This window comes from Pelecanus crispus, chromosome 1 (assembly GCF_030463565.1).
Source record: "Pelecanus crispus isolate bPelCri1 chromosome 1, bPelCri1.pri, whole genome shotgun sequence".
Classification (NCBI taxonomy): Eukaryota; Metazoa; Chordata; class Aves; order Pelecaniformes; family Pelecanidae; genus Pelecanus; species Pelecanus crispus.
The window spans coordinates 224,770,775-224,788,359 of record NC_134643.1 but is presented as its reverse complement, the minus strand read 5'-3'; the positions used below and the strand labels follow the sequence as shown (position 1 = coordinate 224,788,359).

The 17,585-nt window shown below is 47.2% G+C and overlaps 1 protein-coding gene across 1 annotated transcript in view; it reads left to right on the top strand.

Annotated features, from left to right (window-relative positions):
* GDPD5 (glycerophosphodiester phosphodiesterase domain containing 5) overlaps positions 1-10,179 on the top strand; it is a 113,562-nt gene extending 103,383 nt beyond the window's left edge. The window contains exons 13-15 of the mRNA XM_075718326.1: positions 2,030-2,112; positions 8,618-8,730; positions 10,064-10,179. Coding sequence (XP_075574441.1) covers positions 2,030-2,112; positions 8,618-8,730; positions 10,064-10,179 — 312 coding nt within the window. The remainder of the gene's footprint in view (positions 1-2,029; positions 2,113-8,617; positions 8,731-10,063) is intronic.
* The last annotated feature ends 7,406 nt before the right edge of the window (positions 10,180-17,585 follow it).

Genomic DNA, 17,585 nt, shown 5'->3' with positions numbered 1-17,585 from the left:
CCTCTACTCTTGACGGAAAGCTGCTGGTAAGAACAGAGGCCATCAGGCATGGCATAGAGAAGGGCTTGGAAAAGCTTGAGCTGGGGTTCAGCCCCTAACATGATGTCCTTAGAGCAGGTGCCCAGTGTGAGACCTTTCTCTGCACTTTTGGGAGTCTCCCTCAGAGCCAGGGTTTGAGTTGCTCTCTGCCCAGTTACACTGAATTGATGAAGGGATTGACGGGCTGCAAAGGTGAGGATTTCAGGAGTAGGACTTAATTTGGATAAACTTTATTTTAAAAAACAAACAAACAAAAAACCAAAAAACACCACAAACCCCCAAATAATCCCTCTGAAACAGCCCTGTCTGAAAAAGGGGAACTGCAGGTGAAAGATAGCAAATTCCTGAGCTGGTCTTGGTGCAGGTGGAGTAGCACAACAAGTAGTCTCCCCAGTAGATGTTTGCTGACCTGCGCTCCCTCCTCTGCAGGGCTAAGGCAGCATCTGCTCACTGGGCACTCCAAATAACCATGCGCATGGGGTGCTCGTCTCTGAAAAATTCCAGTTTTCCCCTTTTGATCACTTCGAAATTCCATTTTTGTCACTTACAAAATCTTGATGTGGTATCAAAAAATCTCGCTTTGAGCTTTCTGCAGGAGTTTAAAAAAAAGTATATATGTAATACCTGTAATCAGTGCTGGAGTTTTTCCAGAAAAGTGTGATTGTCTACTGTAGCTTGGGGGTATATCATAGGAAATGCAACTTTTGCCCCACAGGGAAACCTGCTATTTGGGTTTCTTCAGTTGTGAAATACCAACAGTTGCATAAATGAAAAATCTAGTTGTGTAGATTTTGTTATAACTTAGAAGACCCTTGAGTTTTCATTCAAAATAGTTATGGTGGCACTCTCCTGCCAAGAAAATGGGAAACATCAATTTTGTGTCTGTTGGTCTTAATTGATGCAGCAAATGTAATATTAAATGTCACCCTTCTGTAATTAAGATGGAAAATACAAGGATTAAATCTCCATCAGAAGCATTGGCTAAGTAAAGCATTTCCCTGCTAATTCTATGGTACGCTTATGGTACACAAGGATAAATTGAGACGCACAAAGGTTCACTGAACAGAAAAACAAGTTGTTCTCTGCTGGGAGACAGAGGTAGCAGAGTTGATGGCTCCCGACTGGTTTTATCCATGTCACACTACCATTGCATGCACTCATCTTTATGCATTACGTATTCCATTTCTCTAACGAAATATTATTTGTGTGCATTAATGATGGTGGTGGTGGTTGTGATGGATCTGTCTGGTATGAAATCAGCAACTTTTTCCTGGGTGGGACTAGTCCAGGTCTGGCATAGGAGAAACTTGTTAGCATCACTGGAGGCTGTCCTGGGTAGGTGCCTTCTGAGCATCATCAGGAGTTTATTATTATTATCACTTTACTTTCTTGTCTTTACTGGTGCTGCTCTTTCCTGGGCAGCACAAAAAATCAATGTGAAGTCACATGCTTCTGTGCTGGGTTCAGATGATGGGTTTCCCTGGTGTGATGACCACAGCCACTTAGACTGGTAAATGAAACCAGAGATACCAGTGCTTTAAAGGACAGAAACTGAGAAGTATATGCTTATAGCATGGGGACTGTGCGGAACAGCTAACGCTAGCTCTCAAAATGGACCCTGCGTGTCTCACGTGCAATGTGTATGTATTTCTGTGTTTTCCCACAGACTTGGATTTCCAAACAGCATCTTACCCTCACCTCGAGGTACAGCTGAGGCAGGAAACTTTCAGCCCAGAAAGCTCTGAGAAAATGTCAGCACGCGAAAGGAGGGAGAGTTTAAAATTGTTCTTGTTTGCAGTTTTTCCCGATAACGTCATTTTGGATGACAGGCTAGCATTAGCAATGTCATAAACATTGTGATTTATATGTGACCCCTGCAGCTCTGTGCTTTTCTTTCTGCCCTGGTGGTAACTTTAGCAATTTGTGGTCTCTCTGTGATCGTACAAACTAGAAGGTTTAAGGTCTGCTTCTGCTTTTTTTTCTCTTCCAGCCTCCTGACGAGTACTACCTAATCTGGATCACGTCTGATCTCATTTCATTTATCATAATTGTAGGAGTTTTTATATTCCAGAAGTAAGTAGCACTGTTACAGCTTGACTTTCACGTATTTGTGGCGCGTGTTCTTGTTCAGAGCGTGGGGTGGAGATGGGAGAGAGGAGCACTGTGCTCCTCAGGTGCTTGGATTGCAATAGCAGGGAAACTGTTTATTAAAAACCTCTACAAAGACTGCAAACAATAATTCCACTTCTGAGATGTGACATTGAATTGGATGTAGTCACTACTTTTTAAGAAGAATGAGAGATCTCAAAATAGTAGCGATAGACGCCTTGCTCTGCTCATAAATGCGTGTGGGAGAGAAACTGTAAATGCTTTAGGGAAATGGACATTGAGAAAGAGATTAAAATGCTTTAAAGGAAGAGGAGGAGATGTTTTGAGATTCCACCATTATAGTCTTCAAAAAGAACACGCTATAGTTTTCTTAAATCAGTTTGTTCCCGTTTGGATGAAGAAATAGAAATATTATGATTTAGCAAATCAAATCAGTTGCTTAGTTTGATGCATAGAGAAAGTCTCTCCATTTTTCCAAAGAAAAGGGATAGCAAGGATTTGATGAGGGCATGGCAGAAGCCTCTCTGTTAGCCAGGGTCCCTGAAAACAAATGTGGAGCATAAAACCTAGGAGCGGAGCAAGTTAAGACACTGAAAAATCATGAGGAGTTAAATCAACTTCCTAACGGCAGAGTTGGCCAAGCTACCCTCCTCTTGATTATACTGGAGGAAACCATGGTGTCCTCCCAGTGATGTGCCTTTTCTCCTGGGAGGCATTTTAGCTGTCAGCGGTGACAGTGTAATAACCCTCTCTGGGGAAAAAGCGTGAGCTAGGAGGGGGATGCGCTCCCTCCAGTGAGAAGCAGCAGCCTTCTCCTGGGAAAATGTGTCATTCTGAAATTGCATCCCCTCTTCCCCGGCTCTCTAATCTCATCTGCTTTGGCATGCACAAACGACTGTCCTAGCAACATCAAGGGACCTGTGCTTTCCTTCCTACTTGATATCCAAAATGCCTTTGCTTTAGGAGCACCAGTTTAATTTGCTTCAGCCTCATGAGCCTAGTGATTTTTGCTGTTGTGTTGTCCCAGATCACCTGCTTGCAGCAATTTCTTTCCTTCCCCTGGGTGCATAATTACCTGGGTATTTTTGCCATGTTACAGTAGGCTATTGCTCCTGCCAGCACCCGCTATGGATTTGACTTCAGGCCACATGTTGGGTCTGTTTATAATTGTGTCTAAATTCATGACTTGCACAGTCCCATGCTGGTAGACCTGTGCCCAGCGGGTGCCCAATTCCAGCAGGGGATAATGGAGTGAGCAGCAGATTCAAAACTCTCCTCTCAGAATAGATTTCCCAACAGTTAATGAAACCACTGACCAAGATGAGATTAAAATTTTTCTAAGTCTTGTGATCTGAATGGTAGCCAATTAAACCTTTCCTCCAGAAGGGCACTGTGGCTGCATTGTCTGGAAGCTTCCTCTACTCCCTCAAATTCATCAATTGGTTTAATAAGAGGTGTTCCCGCTCTTTAGATGCGGTGTGTCTGTCAGATACAGAAATGCATGGAGGAGTCTGGAGGCAGGGACTGACCTCTCTGAAGAGCAGACTTCGAAGGCCAACTTGTTGAGATATTTGCAGTCTTTTGTATCATCTCCCAAAGTCAGTTTTAGAAGGCTTTCCTGAATCAGACCAAGGAGACCACAGCTGAAGAAGTTACACTGATTCAGCCTGCTGAATGGGAACTACAGGTCCCAGAGCAGAGTGAAATGATGTATGCTTGGAGAGAGGGAGAAGTCGTAGCTACGTGGACTTTGCGATAGCTGGACTCTTGCTCTCTGCACAGGTAGAATTTCTTGCAGTTTGGAAGAGGTTTGATGGAGTAGGGCAAGAGGAAGCAGGGTAAGGAAGAAAGCGTTATTGCAGGATTTCTCTTCCACCCTCAGTGTAAGTGCAATACAGGTGAGAAGAGCTGGAACCTGCTACCACCTTTCCCCAGAGTCCATCAACCTGGAGCACTGAGCTCCCTGCCCAGCCTCTGGACCTGATGTAGAAAGGCTGTTGCTCAGAGGGGTCTGGCCACATGGGGTCCATTGTAGCAGGGTCAAATGTCGTCTTTGGGATCTCTCCCTTGGGAGTACTCAACCCCAAGTCAGTAGAAGGAAGGAGGAGAAACTCTAGCACCAGAAGCTGGACTTTCTGCAGCAAAGGGCTTGCTCTCCCAAGAGCCTTGTGCAGGAGAGACCATTTCTCTGCCATTCCAGTTTCTCCACCACATGAAAGAATTGGTAGCAGCGTTGAGGATGTATCAAAAAAATCACAGCAGAATTGCCCAACTACTGCCTGCTGATGTGATTCAGCTCTGGGTAATGGGGCTTGGCATTTGACCTTCAGTGTCATGGTTGGTTTTTTGCGGGTTTTTTGGTGTGGTTTTTTTTTTTCCTGAGTGCTTTTTGGGGCAAAACAGAGCTGCTTCCTTCATGCAAGGATGAGGGGGTGGGTGGGAACAGAGCCACCGCTTCGATGTGCTCGTCCTCTCTCCTATGCATGGCTTGTTTCTCCACCGTAGCCGCGGGTAGGGATTGCTCCTGCTGTTCTGCTTCAGCCCTGGTGACAGGATCGTGGCAGCCTCTCCGGATGGGAAATATCAACTGTGATGACTTCTAACTGATCTTTTTTTGCCTCTTTGCCTTGTTTATTTTCTTACTGCTCTGACTGTTGTGCATGTTCCTCCTCTTTCTCTCTCTGCTGCATTCTGGCATCTCACAGCTATCACATGATCAGGTAATTCTGGTGCTTTCCTCCTCTTTCTCTTTTTCATTCAACCTTCCTTTCTCTCTTTCTTTCTCCCTCTCTGCTATGGCTTCACTGCAGATGGGCAGGGCAGGATGCAGTTTTTCACAATGCTTTCAAACATCTGGCTTCACGAGGGGACCATAAGGGTCTGGATATTTCATGGTCCATAGCCACGAGCACCACGGAAGCCTGATGCTGAAGCCGGTGGATGTTTTGAAGGCAATCTGACCTTCTGTCACAATGATCTGAGTCGCTGCCTTTTAAAACAGCCCTATTCTGAGGTCCTGCAGTGTGTTGTAATTTGGAAATTCCCAGTGGATGTAATGCTTTCTCCATGGAAATAATCCGCTGCAAAATATCCCCTTCCTTCCTGCATTTACCAGAGATTTCTGAGAGCAACCTCTTCTAATTTGGCCAGTTTAAAGAAAAGAATGTAACCTGTTTGATTATATAAAGTAGTGCTTCCCTAGCCCTGGGAATGAAATAATAAGGCTAATAGCTGGAAAGGTTTGGCTCATCATTAGTTGTTGCACTCAGATGTTGGGATCTTTCAGGAGTCTCTTCCCAGTTACAGCACTGTGAAACTGGAAATGCAGTGTGAAAATAAATAGCATTGCACCCAGGAAGGGAATGAGCCTGGCATGCTGGATTTGCACTGCCATCAATTGGAAACCCAGATTTCTCCTTGTATTGGCTGTTTTCTCACCAGCTGTTCTCATCCCCTTGGAGCGAAGCGCTGTCACTTCTCTGCAGTAAAGCCTTCACCTTGTCCGTACTCAGACCAAACTCTTCATATGTTACTTTCCCCATTCCTTCCGCTGCGTGCCATGGGGTTGTTTCTGAGGACTTGGCTACTCCCTATCTGTGCTTATCTGCCCCTCTCCCTCTGCCCACCCACCACCTCGAGGACCGGGGTTGGCCACCTGCAAGTATTGCCTGCTCCATGAGGTACCTTGGAGTTGCGGCGTTACGTCCTTTTGGCATCTCCCCAAAGCAGGACCTGGCTATGGGGCTGGGCTGAGCCCTTCTGTGGGTGCAGGGAGGTTGGGTGTTTTCCCTTTCTTGCCTTCCCCGTGCTCCATGGCTCGTGGATAAGGAGAAGACATGCATGGAGGAGTTGGACAGGCTTTAGGCAAGAGCGGTCGCGGGATGGGGGACTCTGTGGTTGCGGCTGGCTTGGCTCTTTGCTCGCTCCATCTTATCACCTTGGTACAAAGTGACACCATTTTCTCCCCAACCTGCCCCTCTCCCATCCCCTTTCCCTGCCATTTAGCATCTCCCCTCCAAACCAAGGGTCTGGTCATGGCCCTAACATGGTGTATGCTGTCTCTGTGTTGTTGTCCCAGTATTTTTTAGTCTGTTCCCACCCCGTGTCCGTCTGGTCCGTTTTGATGCCAACCTCCCAGAACAAGACCTACTTGCTGTCTGTCTGACCTTTTTGCACGCTGCTGTCCTAAACGTGGCCGATCACAACAGGGGGTAGGAGAGGTGCTATCTTCTATTAAACAAGCTTTCTGGAGACCCAAAGGCTACTGAGCACAGCAGAGAGAGTATTTTGTATAGTGCTGGAGTTGCATTGTCATTGAATGTACTGGTGGCTTGTCTAAGAGGGTATTTCAAAGTACGCCTGCAAAATGGGTCACCCTCTCCTAGATTGTTCGATCAGAGCAATGCACCCCTGTGAGAGGAGTCGTCAGCCACTTGTGCATATTTAACTACCTTGGGTCTGACCGCAGCCACCATGTGAGATGGGGAGCAGAGAGCAGTGGTGGTTCCTCTTGGCAGGAGGAGAAAAGCCCTTGGTCCCTGCACCCCTTTGAGACTGGGCTGTCTGTGCCTCAAAATAGCCCATGCCCTCCATGGGATGTCTAGGACCTGTGGGCAAGAGATCATCATGCCTTTTGGCCATGCAACCCAGCCTAATGCTGAAAATCCTGATGTTGTGGGCAAAGAGAAGACTCATTGTTGCAGCAATATTTTTTTGTCCTGATTACAGTTGGAGGAGGGTCTTATCCTGTGAGATCCTCTGCACTTGCAACTACATTGACCTTAGTGGGATCTGCCTGCATGGGACGCTAAAGGCAAAAATGGTGATCTTTCAGGTCAGAGTGGCTCAGCTTAGATGATGATAGAAGAAAAATATGGGGTTTTATTTTTAAATTTTTTTGTATACTTTAATGTCTTTGCCTCCTTGTGCTTCATTTGTGTCACTTGTGTCCATGGGTCTGTGAGTTGTCTTGTGTTGCCATCCCACCCCTTCTTTTCTCTCTAGAAGAGTGTCCACCTTCATCCATACCCTGGTCAAAGCCTTATGGTGCGATGTTACCCACTGGGATTTGGGAAGGGGATGGAAAGCCCATGAAATCGACACCAGTCAGATTTTCCTGGGAAAATTACAGAACCTCTTTTGTGGCTGTTGCTTTGTCAGGCTGATGCTGTGGACCCAGGCTGGAGATGTGTGGGGCTTCTCAAATCCTCTGCTCCTGGGGCTGGGTAGGGGGTTGGAAATTTAAGAGAAGGTGGTTGTCATCTTTTTCTTTTTAAAAAAAAAAAAAAATCATCTTCTCTTGTGTGGATGAGCCACTAGATGGTGCCAGAAGATCAGCAACCCCATAAACCACCCTAAATCCCTGCTGTTTCTCTGTCAAATAGCCTTATAGCATCCCTGGCTCTGTCAGGGAGAATGGGATTTACTTGAAAGCCTTCCTCTGTGGTCAGGAGGTAGGACGAATCGTGGGGTGTGGGCTATGAAAGACTGGTCTAAACAGCATCCCTTTGCAATGGGATCTTGGGCATGGCTCCTTTGTCCGAGGCCACCAAGCCCTGTTTTCCCCTTTTGCTGCAGCAGCCCACCTTTCACTCCTATTGCCAGCAGCTCTGTAGCTGAGGGTCCACTACAGGGGTGCTCTCAGGCTGGAAAAACAGCTTTCAAAGCAAAATCCCCCTTGAACTTGCTGCCGCTGCTTATTACTAACATCAGTAATTTTCTTTACACGCATTCAGTAGTGAGAATAAAAGTCTGGCTAATTTTAAGTCGAGCCAAGTTCCCATCAGCCTCATATTGTTCATGTGGTGGAAACTTTTGGTGAACACTGAGTTTCATCAAGGCTTAAAAAGTGGAGGGTTTGTGTAGAAACATTTAAGTAAAGACCTGGCATTTGGGGACGGAAGTGCATTGGGAGAAAATACATTTAAGGGCACTGTATGTGACAGCTACCTGCATTGGGACTGCTTGTACTTTCCTGCAGAGCAGCTCATGTTGGAGTCTTGGCTGTGTCTCCAGTTTGAGACCTTAAATTGTATTTGAGCTCTCTTCTCCCACAAGCTTGAGCACGTCACTCAATGAGGAAAAGGTTGTGGTTTCTTTAGTTGGCTTGGTCTCTTGTTCTGTTCCCTCTTTCCAACCCTAAGAGTCAAAACAACCCTTCCTCCTTTGGGCAGCTGGATAGCTGATGTGATAGAGGGGGATTTGGGGCATCTGCAGTCCTTGGTGAAATTAGTGGAATTAGGATGCTCAAGGTGGTTAAAGATGACCCGCTTGTATGTCAGTAGCCCTCTGAGATAACATGCTCATCTCTGAACATCCTCCTACCATGTGGGGTTGCGTAGGTGCAAGGGAGCAAAGGCGTGAGGGTCTCTGGGACTTGTTGGTCTCCACATTGTTGGCGGCCACTTGCACTGAGGATGCTCCCGTGGTTGGGGAGACCAGCCCCTGATATTGCCCTCTTGTCTTGCAGGTGGCGCTTAGGAAGCATCAGGACCTACAACCCAGAGCAGATCATGCTCAGCGCTGCAGTCCGCCGGTCCAGCCGGGATGTCAAGATCATGAAGGAGAAGCTGATTTTCTCAGGTATGGATGGGGCTGGTCGGTCAGAGCCCCTTGCTCCATTCCTCAGCTGTCACCCTGCTCTCTGCTGGTGGAAAAGGTGGTCTTGATATGGGTGTCATCTCCTGCTTGGTGGGACAGGGTGACTGGACTGATCCTGCTTGCACTAAACCGCCTGTGGGATATGGTCATGGCTCATCCATCCCAAACTGGTGCAGGTCTGAGCACTGACTTGCTCAGAAATCCTGCATTCAACTTTCCCAAGTTATGCCATGCAGATCTCATACTGTCCCACATCATCTTCACTCAGAATTATCAACAGTGTGTCAAAAGCTATAAAACCCATTAAAATAATGGCATAGGTCAACCACAAATAGTGGTGATGAGTTTGGGGTAGACCTGGAATTCCATGGCCCTGTGGATTTGAGGGATTCCCGATATCCTTGTTCTCCTCCCAGCGTTTATTTGTGTTGGAACATCTCACCCCACCTCTAAGAAAGATCTCAGAAATGTGTACAAAGAGAGAAACCTTTAGATTTTAAAGATGAAAGTTGGTGCATGAAGCTGGAAAACTCACATTTGAACGAATCTCCCCTTGAGCTTTGTTACGGGTTTTCCTTGTTTATATTTAAGGGCTAGAGATCTCCAGCAGAGATTGGGGTTTAAGGTACTGGGTACACACACAACAAAAAAGACAACTCTTGCTTCAGACACCTTATTGTGTGAAATGCAGACCCGATTCTGCCTTCCAGAGATGGTGAAAGTCAGGTGTAAATCCAGGGAACCCAGAGAGGGAAAGCATTTGGTTGCAGCTGAATTAAGCCTCCCCAATGTTTTCTAGACATAAAATATCCTTAGGGGTAGGGATATATAGTAAAGTTTTGTGCCTCTGAAACAAATGTTCTTGCTTAGGGTGGGTGTTTACTATTAAAACATTGGTGGCTACACATTTTTTCCAGTGAAACCTGGGACTAGAGGAGTTTCCCACTTTCCAGAATTTGGGCCATTTGGGTAGAGATTAAGTTCAGGTATTTTGCATCCTTTTCCCACAGGTGACTAATTCAGCCTGTGACATAGCGGGGGGGGGGGGGGGGGTGTCCAGTTTTGCCTCTAATGGTGGCAGGATTGTCAGGGTCTGAAATTTAGAGGTGAGCTCCTATTTGGAGGCAGATCCTTTTCAGAACTGGTTTTAAATGGGTGCAGCGTTACTAAACCCAGGGTGAAATCCCTGTAGGATCAGATGGATCCAATGTGGTGGAATTGCACGGCTGCTCAGTGCCTCAGTTTCCCCATCCATGGGCCCTCCTGGGACTTGAACCCCTGTGACGATGTTCCGCCCCTTCTCTGTCTTCCCCAGAGATCAACAATGGCGTGGAGACCACGGACGAGCTGTCTCTCTGCTCCGAGAACGGCTATGCCAACGAGATGGTCACCCCCACGGATCATCGGGACACCAAGCTGCGGATGAACTGAGGGGCTCCAACCCAACCCCGGCGCGTGGCCACCCCCACGTTCACTCCGGCAGCGAGAGCCGTGCTCTCCTGCTTGCCGTGGGATGGGAACCTTTGAGGAACTGCTGGTCGAGCAGAGACCCCTTCCCATACCCCATCACTAGCTGCTCCACCTCCCTGGTTGCGAGGCTGGGGGGCTTATTTTTGTAAATATGTAGAAAAATCTGAACATTTTTGTCTCTTTTCTTTTTGAGTGTAATTTTTCCAGGGCATGAGTGGAAATATCATGTTCATTAAATCCTCAACTTTATGGCTGAAGTTATTTGAATCTTGATGTGACAGCCTGAGTCCCCTTGGGGCATTCTGGGAAAAACACGTTGGACGTGACTCCCCTTCTCCCCCTTGCCCTGCTCCAGTCCTTCCCTTGGTGCAGCGACTGTGTAGCTGAACGTTGTGATGTTCTCGTGAAGTGTTGGTTTTGTTATGGTTTTTTTTGTTTCCCTCCCTTTCCTCCTTTCCTGGGCAATGAAGTTTGAGCTCTAATGCAACAGGAGGCTGTTTGGAGGAGAGAAGCTTTGCTAGGAGAGGGGATAGCACTGCTCTTCCCTGCTGAAGTTCAGAGCCAGGGAAGGGGTTGCACTGGCTCAGTCACTTGGGCACCTTCTCTCTGTCCTGTCCTCCTTCCCCAAAGCCTGGATGCTCGCAGGGGAATGACATTCTTGAAAAGTCCTGCTGCAGTCTTGAAGGCAAATCCTGAGTGTTGGCTGTAGATTGGCCTCTGCTGGCAGCAATGCTTTCATTTTTGATTTTTTTTTTCCTTCTTTCTTTCAATCTTCTCCCTGAGTTGGGCTCTGTCGGGAGCCCAGATGGCTTGCAAAAAGCAATGCTGTGGGCACCATCACTGCTCAGATCTGGCTAAAGTGCCTGCCACTCCAAGTGGCGTTTGCAGTCGCTTCTTGCTTCCCTGTTCTTGCACCCATGTAGGAAGAAGAGGTGGTGGTGCAGTGTGAGCTTCCACCTCTGTGGGCCAAGGAGATGCCCATGGGTGAAGTTGTAAATAGTTTGGAAGGTGAAGCAGCCCCGGAGCGTAATTTATTCCTGCAAGGAGACCTTTCCTCTTTTCTTTAAAAGCAGGATCTTTAAAGCTGCATGTTCATGTCCTCCAAAGGAGTGATGGTCTTGCAGCAGATGCTGACAGGCTCATGAAGGCAAGAGCTCTCATCAGCATGTTTCCAGTGCAAAAGGCTTTAAACCAAATTCCTAGACCAGAGGTTAAAAGAAAAAATAAAAAAGCTCAGAAACCAAGTAGGTGACAGTTGAATTTTATCCCTTCCCTGAAACGGCTCACAGCCAGCCCAAGGGCAGTCTCAGCTCTCTGCTCTTGACCTTCAAGGCCCTGTGGAGAGGAGCCTGTTTTTGGGTCACTTTGCTGTTTGCACGGAGCTGGTTCCCAAGGCAGCTGAAGCCAGCCGGAAGGCTGCTGGAGCTGTGAATGGGTCTTGGCTCAGTCCCCGTGGCCTTCTGGTGTTTGGTTGCTCCCTTCCTTGCTGGATCTTGGTCGACGCAACGTGAGAAATCCCATTGAGCGTAAGCTCCCTTTGAAGCTTGGTGTGCACCGCCTTGAAAGCGATGGGACCATCAAAGTTGTTTACCATGGAAGGAATGGGAGCTGAGGCTGAGTCTTCGGGAGCTGGCCGAGCTGGATTGTAGAGCCTGTGAGTGGCTGGGAGAAGTCTCTTTGCAGAGGAGAAGGCGGTCTGGGGGTTGCTGACACGCATCGCATTTGACACCCAAAGCAGGCTTGGAAAGGCCAGAAATAAGCCATGATAAAAACAGCCTTGAGCAGTTTGTTCTTGTTCTGGCAGCACTGAACTGCTCTATCTTTTTTTAAGCTGTACTCCAGTAGCATCTTGAAACCCCAAAGTCTTGGGCTTCATGTGTAAGAACTGGGGGCAAAAGTGGTCAACTTATCTATGTAAAAGAAAAATACCCCTATTGATAATGAAAATATGAATTGTGATGCTTTAATAAGCACCTCCTAAGCAGTGAAAATCAAGACTTTAATTCCTTTGCATCTACCCTGGGTTTTTACATATGTAAGTGGAATAAGACCCTGGTCCATGCTCCCTCTTACCTTCCCCAAATACTGTCCTTCTATATGGTACTCTCAAGTCTGTGAAACAAGGTGTGTTTTTTCTGCGGAACTGCAAGATTTTGGTGGGTTTGAAGGCTTTTGACAACAAAGTTGTTTCTCCTTTTAATGTGGTGCTGTATTGAAACATTCCCGGTGGATTGTCATTGCCAAGTGAGAGACATTGTTAAATCTCAGCATCCGTTGATAACCACCTGCATGTTCTGTTTTTACCCTTGGAAATTACTTCATCTGAAAGGTCAAGTGCTTAAAAACTTGGAAGTGTTAAAAGCAATCCAACAAAGAGATGTTTTCACAATTCACTTTTTTTTTTATGATGAGGCCCAAACTTTATGCGTAATGCACTGACTGTTACCATTATCATCCTGAATAAATGTTACCTTTTTTTTTTAAAAGGACTATTTTTTTTGATGAAAATAGAGCTAGACCAAAATAAACTCTGCAATGCTCTGTGAAATAAACTGTCAGTATTCCCCTGCCAGTCTGTGACATTGTTTTGTGTTCTGGGATTGCTTACAAAATGGTGATGCTTTGATCTTCTTCCTGTGTTTCTGCTTTTTTGTGTTTCATAAGGGAGCTAGAGGTCTGACTGTAGGGAATTTTGGAGGTCTGTCCTTCTTGAGATCAGTACAGTTGTGTTGCATCTCCTCTTGATGACACCAAGCTGAGTGGTGCAGTTGGCATCCTGTTCTGCAGGTGTGTCATCCAGAGGGATCTGGACAAGCTCAAGAATTGGGCCCATGTGAACCTCATGAGGTTCAACAAGGCCAAGTGCAAGGTCCTGCACCTGGGTCAGGGCAACCCCTGGTATCCATACAGGCTGGGGGATGAAGGGATTGAGAGCAGCCCTGCTGAGAAGGACTTGGGGGTACCGGTGGATGAAAAGCTGGACATGAGCCGGCAATGTGCGCTCACAGCTCAGAAAGCCAGATGATCATTAAAGGTCTATTCCAACCCAAATTGTTTTGTGATTCTATGGTTCCTCTCCCATCACGGTTTCATAAGACAGGAGCTGAAAAGCAGCCATGTGGAGAGGAGGTGACTCTGTAGACCTGAGTCTTGAACAGTAACTGCAGAATAATCTTTCAGTGTTTGTGGCCACATGGGGACAATGATGTACCCATAGAACCAATCAGGCAGCAGTTTTAAACCAAACAAACAGGAAGCAATTTATTTTTAACACACATTATGCAAGTCATTGCCCCATGGTGCTGTGAAGGCCAAAAACCATAAGCAAGTTCAAAGAGGAATGAATGGCTCGTACATCCATTAGCACTTATTAAACACAGCAGTCTGGATGTGAGATCCAGCCTGGAAAGTCCGTGAGCAGTTCTTTGCTAAATGTGTGTATTAAGGGAAAGGCTTGCTTGATGCTTGCTCTATTTTTTTTTTTTTATTCTTTACCCCAGGATCTGCTCCCAGCTGCAGACAGAGGGTGCTTTGGGTGGGTGAGAAGGGCATCTCATCTGGGTCAGTGTGGGATTGTTCTTTGTTAAGCAGCTGTTTTCTCCAGCCCCTGAATGGCTGCATTTAACTGATATTTGAAAGGGATTAAAGTAAATACAACACTATCTCACTGGTTGGTGATGGGTAGTCAGTACTGTGTCGTGAATTTGACTGGCTCTGGGAATACCGTTTGAGTGTTAAATATAAAATTGCCCGAGGGGAAGGGGTAGAACTCCTGATATCTACAATATTGAATAATCCCTAACTAGGGGCTGTCATTGCCATACCCTAGGGAAAGATACTGAAAAGTTGAAAGGAGAGAAATGAGAGTCATGTAGGCTGTGTCTGTTATTCAAATAAAAGAGCTGAGGATTGGTTGCTGGCTCTAAGCCCAAATGGCTTGGGACAGCCAACATTGTGCTATTTAACTCTTTTTCTTCCTCTCTAAATCTGCCCTTATTTATAAGAGCTTAGTGGTACAGCTGGGATAGTTTTCATGGTATCTGGGAGCCTTTCCAGCCCTTTAAATTTGCCAGTAGAGTTGTAGTCCTGGGGTCTGGGAGGTGATGCTGATGTGACCATGCCCTAGGCCTACACAGTTACCTGCCGTAAAAAGGATCTCTTATCTCTCTGCTATAAGCCTTAATATGATGCAGTGGCGAGGAGTTTTCAAAGTTCAAAAGTGAAAAGTCTAACCATGATGTGAGCAGCAGCTGCATGAGGCTGGTTCCCCTTGACCTGGACTCTTGGTGCAAGCAACCTCTTCTTGGCTAAAGCTCCTGACCAGGTTTCAAGCTCAATGTGAATGTTGACCATATATGAAATAGGAAACCAAGTTGGTTTTTTTTTCCTTCTTAAGCATCTTCATTTTCTCCCTCTCTTCCTTCTGGACTCTGTTTCCATTCTAGTTACTTCTCTGCCCTTACTCATCTACTTGGCTCTCCTGCTTCTGTCACTTCTTCCGGAGGCTGGTGCCTGTCCTTCACTTCTGTGAACTGGCTGAGGGTGAAAACAGGGTGTCCTGACTCTCTCTGTGGCAAGGTGGAGCCATGGATGGTGGTGCCAGGAGTGCAGGCAGCAGTCCTGGATAGGACGCATTTCCTTCTCTTGGGCATGTGGTGGGGAGGTACAGACCACAGCGTGATCAAGTCCTAGTGACCATCTCCCTCAAGACGTCTCACCATGGCCTCCTGATTTATCCAAAACTCTCTTCTACCTTTCCTCTTGTCCTTTCCATTCTTTTTTCCTTGTTTTCTCTTCAACTTAGCTGCATCCCTTCTCCTTCCTATTCCTTTCTCCTCCTGACATGCATACTCTGCTGCTCCTTCACAAAGCTTTGGTCCTACATTCACAGAGAGCTTTCCCCACCAGCTGCCTGGAGTTCCTGGTCCTATGTACTTGTATTTCCCTTTTGCATCTTTTTAATGCTTGTGGCTTTGTGCCTAATGGCTTCCATGAGCCATATGCTGAGCATTTTTAATGTGAAGAAGGGATTTTAGAGTCCTAATCCACTGTAAGAGTACTGCTTCTGGTATCTGTATCTACTCTGGGCTAAGACCCAGGGCACTGGGAGCAAAGGAGAGGTTGAGCTCTTGCCCCTGCATAAGGCATCCTTTCTCCAGTGCTGTCTAGCAGATACCCCTTTCAAACACCCCCATGTCCTGCAGCTCTGTGGGGTATTTGATGCCCTCTGTTTCATGCAAAAAGGCCACAAGTGTGGGTTGTAGCACGGCCTTTGCACAGTGACAGCTGCTTTGGGGCACGGTGGCATCACATGGGGAGAGCCAGGGCCATGTGCGGTGCAGTCTGGCTGTAGAAATCTGCTCGATAGGTGGCTTGGCATGGGCACAGGGGCAGCTGCACCCTGCAAAGCCTTCTTGTTGTGGTCACTTTGTGTGTTTACAACTCTTAGTAGCTGGTCCCCCCTCACCCCTAGGGCTGCATACACTGCTTGAAGCTGGGGTTTGGTTTTGAACAGGGTGGTAGCCCCACTCTTTATGGCTGCAAGGAGGTGACAGCTTTGCAACCTTGCTGAAGAGTTTCCAACACCCTGGAGATCTTTTTGCTGTGCCCCACAGGGCAGGATCAGTACTGTGCTGCCATTTGTCCTAATCATCTCTAGCTCCATCCATACGCAGACATGGTTGCACCCTTGGTCGGCACAGCCTGGCAGTGCCAACTCTATCAGGGTGGAAGGTCGTAAAAGCAAATCCCCCAGCCCACTGTGCAGGCTGGGAAACCACAGTCCCTTCCAGGTTGCCAGGGATTCATATGCAAATGCTGGGAGCAAGCAGGATGCCAGTTTGTGCCCTGCATCCCAGCAATGGGAGAGGAGCAGAAAGGAGCCAGCCAGCAAGCATGGCAGCGATGCCCTGCAGAAAGGCGATTTCAGGATGACAACATGCAGGGGCTTAATATTTTTATTAATAATATTTCCCTTCTATCTGGTGTGAAATAATACAAGTTGTTCGAAGGGATACTGGGCAATGGAGGGAAGGCTGGCTGCATCAAATTAGTGAGTTTGACAGTCTTCAGCACCAGGGTTACTTCATGGAGCTTCCCCAGGGCTGCTTTGATCCCTGCTATAAGTATTTAAAAATTCAGCCAACAACTGGGATCAAGTTGGAGGGGAGGGTGTAGAAAGCCACACAGGGCAAATCTCCCCTTCTGTCCTCATCATCCTCAAGGACCTAATTACCTAATTATCACACGTTAATGAAGGGGACTGCAGCTCTCCCCCCCCCCGACCCAGTCCATTCCTGCTCCAGGCGTCTGTTTGCTCACAGAGCCGTATTTTATTTATCAGCTTTAGTGTGGTTTCCAGCGAGCCGGAGACTCTATCAAATGAATCGTTCCACCTGGACCCCAATTTGCTCTCCAGATGGCTTGGCCCTCTTAAGCTGCCCTGGTGTGATATATTTTCCCTGAGCTGCGATGGGTTTTCCCTGGGTCCTGGCTCCTCCCTGGCTGGCTGTTATTGACAGCTGCATGGCTAATGCCCTGTAGCTCTCCGGCATGTCATTCAGGAGAAACAAAAGCAGATTTCTCCCCCACCTCTCCGGCAGTGAGGATAAAGGGGATGCTTTTGTGCTTTCCCAAGCATTGCCAGAGAAGGGCTGAGCGTGCTTTGCAGGGGGGACCTGTCTCCGTGCAGAGCACCGATGTGGATGGGAGCTCTCTGAGAGGAAAGTTGAGTCTTTGCTAGGTCCCATCTGGAGGACACAACCTGTGGGCCAGGTAATGTTTGACTTCTTGCACTAGCAGATGGGGAGGCTTGAGAAAAAAGAAAAATGCAGCATTTGCTGCTGTGTGGTACTTGGGTGCAGAGGGTGACCTGGAGAGAAGTGTGCATGGGTAAGGGCAATGGGGCAAACCCACTCTTTCTTTAGTATTGGCATCGTTTGTCTCATGGGTAGACAGGAGGGATGTGAGCTGGGGAAAGGCACTTGGATTAATTAGGGAGTGTGTGTGTCTCTGTAAGGAGGTCAGCCCAAGCTGCTGCTTCCCAGCACTGAGCCGTGCATAGCTGTGCGTGACCCTGATGGCTCGGAAACGTGTGTGGATCAGGAGAGAAGTGGGGATATAGATGTGTTTCTCTTGGTTGGAGCTGCATGTGTCGGTGAAATGTGGAGTCTGCCGTGCTCTTAGCAAAGGCGTCTCTAGAGAACTGCCTTTGTTGTAACTTCTCTAAATGACTTTGAACCAACTAAGAGTGGTTCCCTCCTGTACACAGCCTGTACAAACCCCACTGGCATTTGGGTGTTTAGAGCCTTCACCCACTCCCACAGGATTTCTTAGATATTTAGTTAGGGCTTGTCATGCTGCTTCAC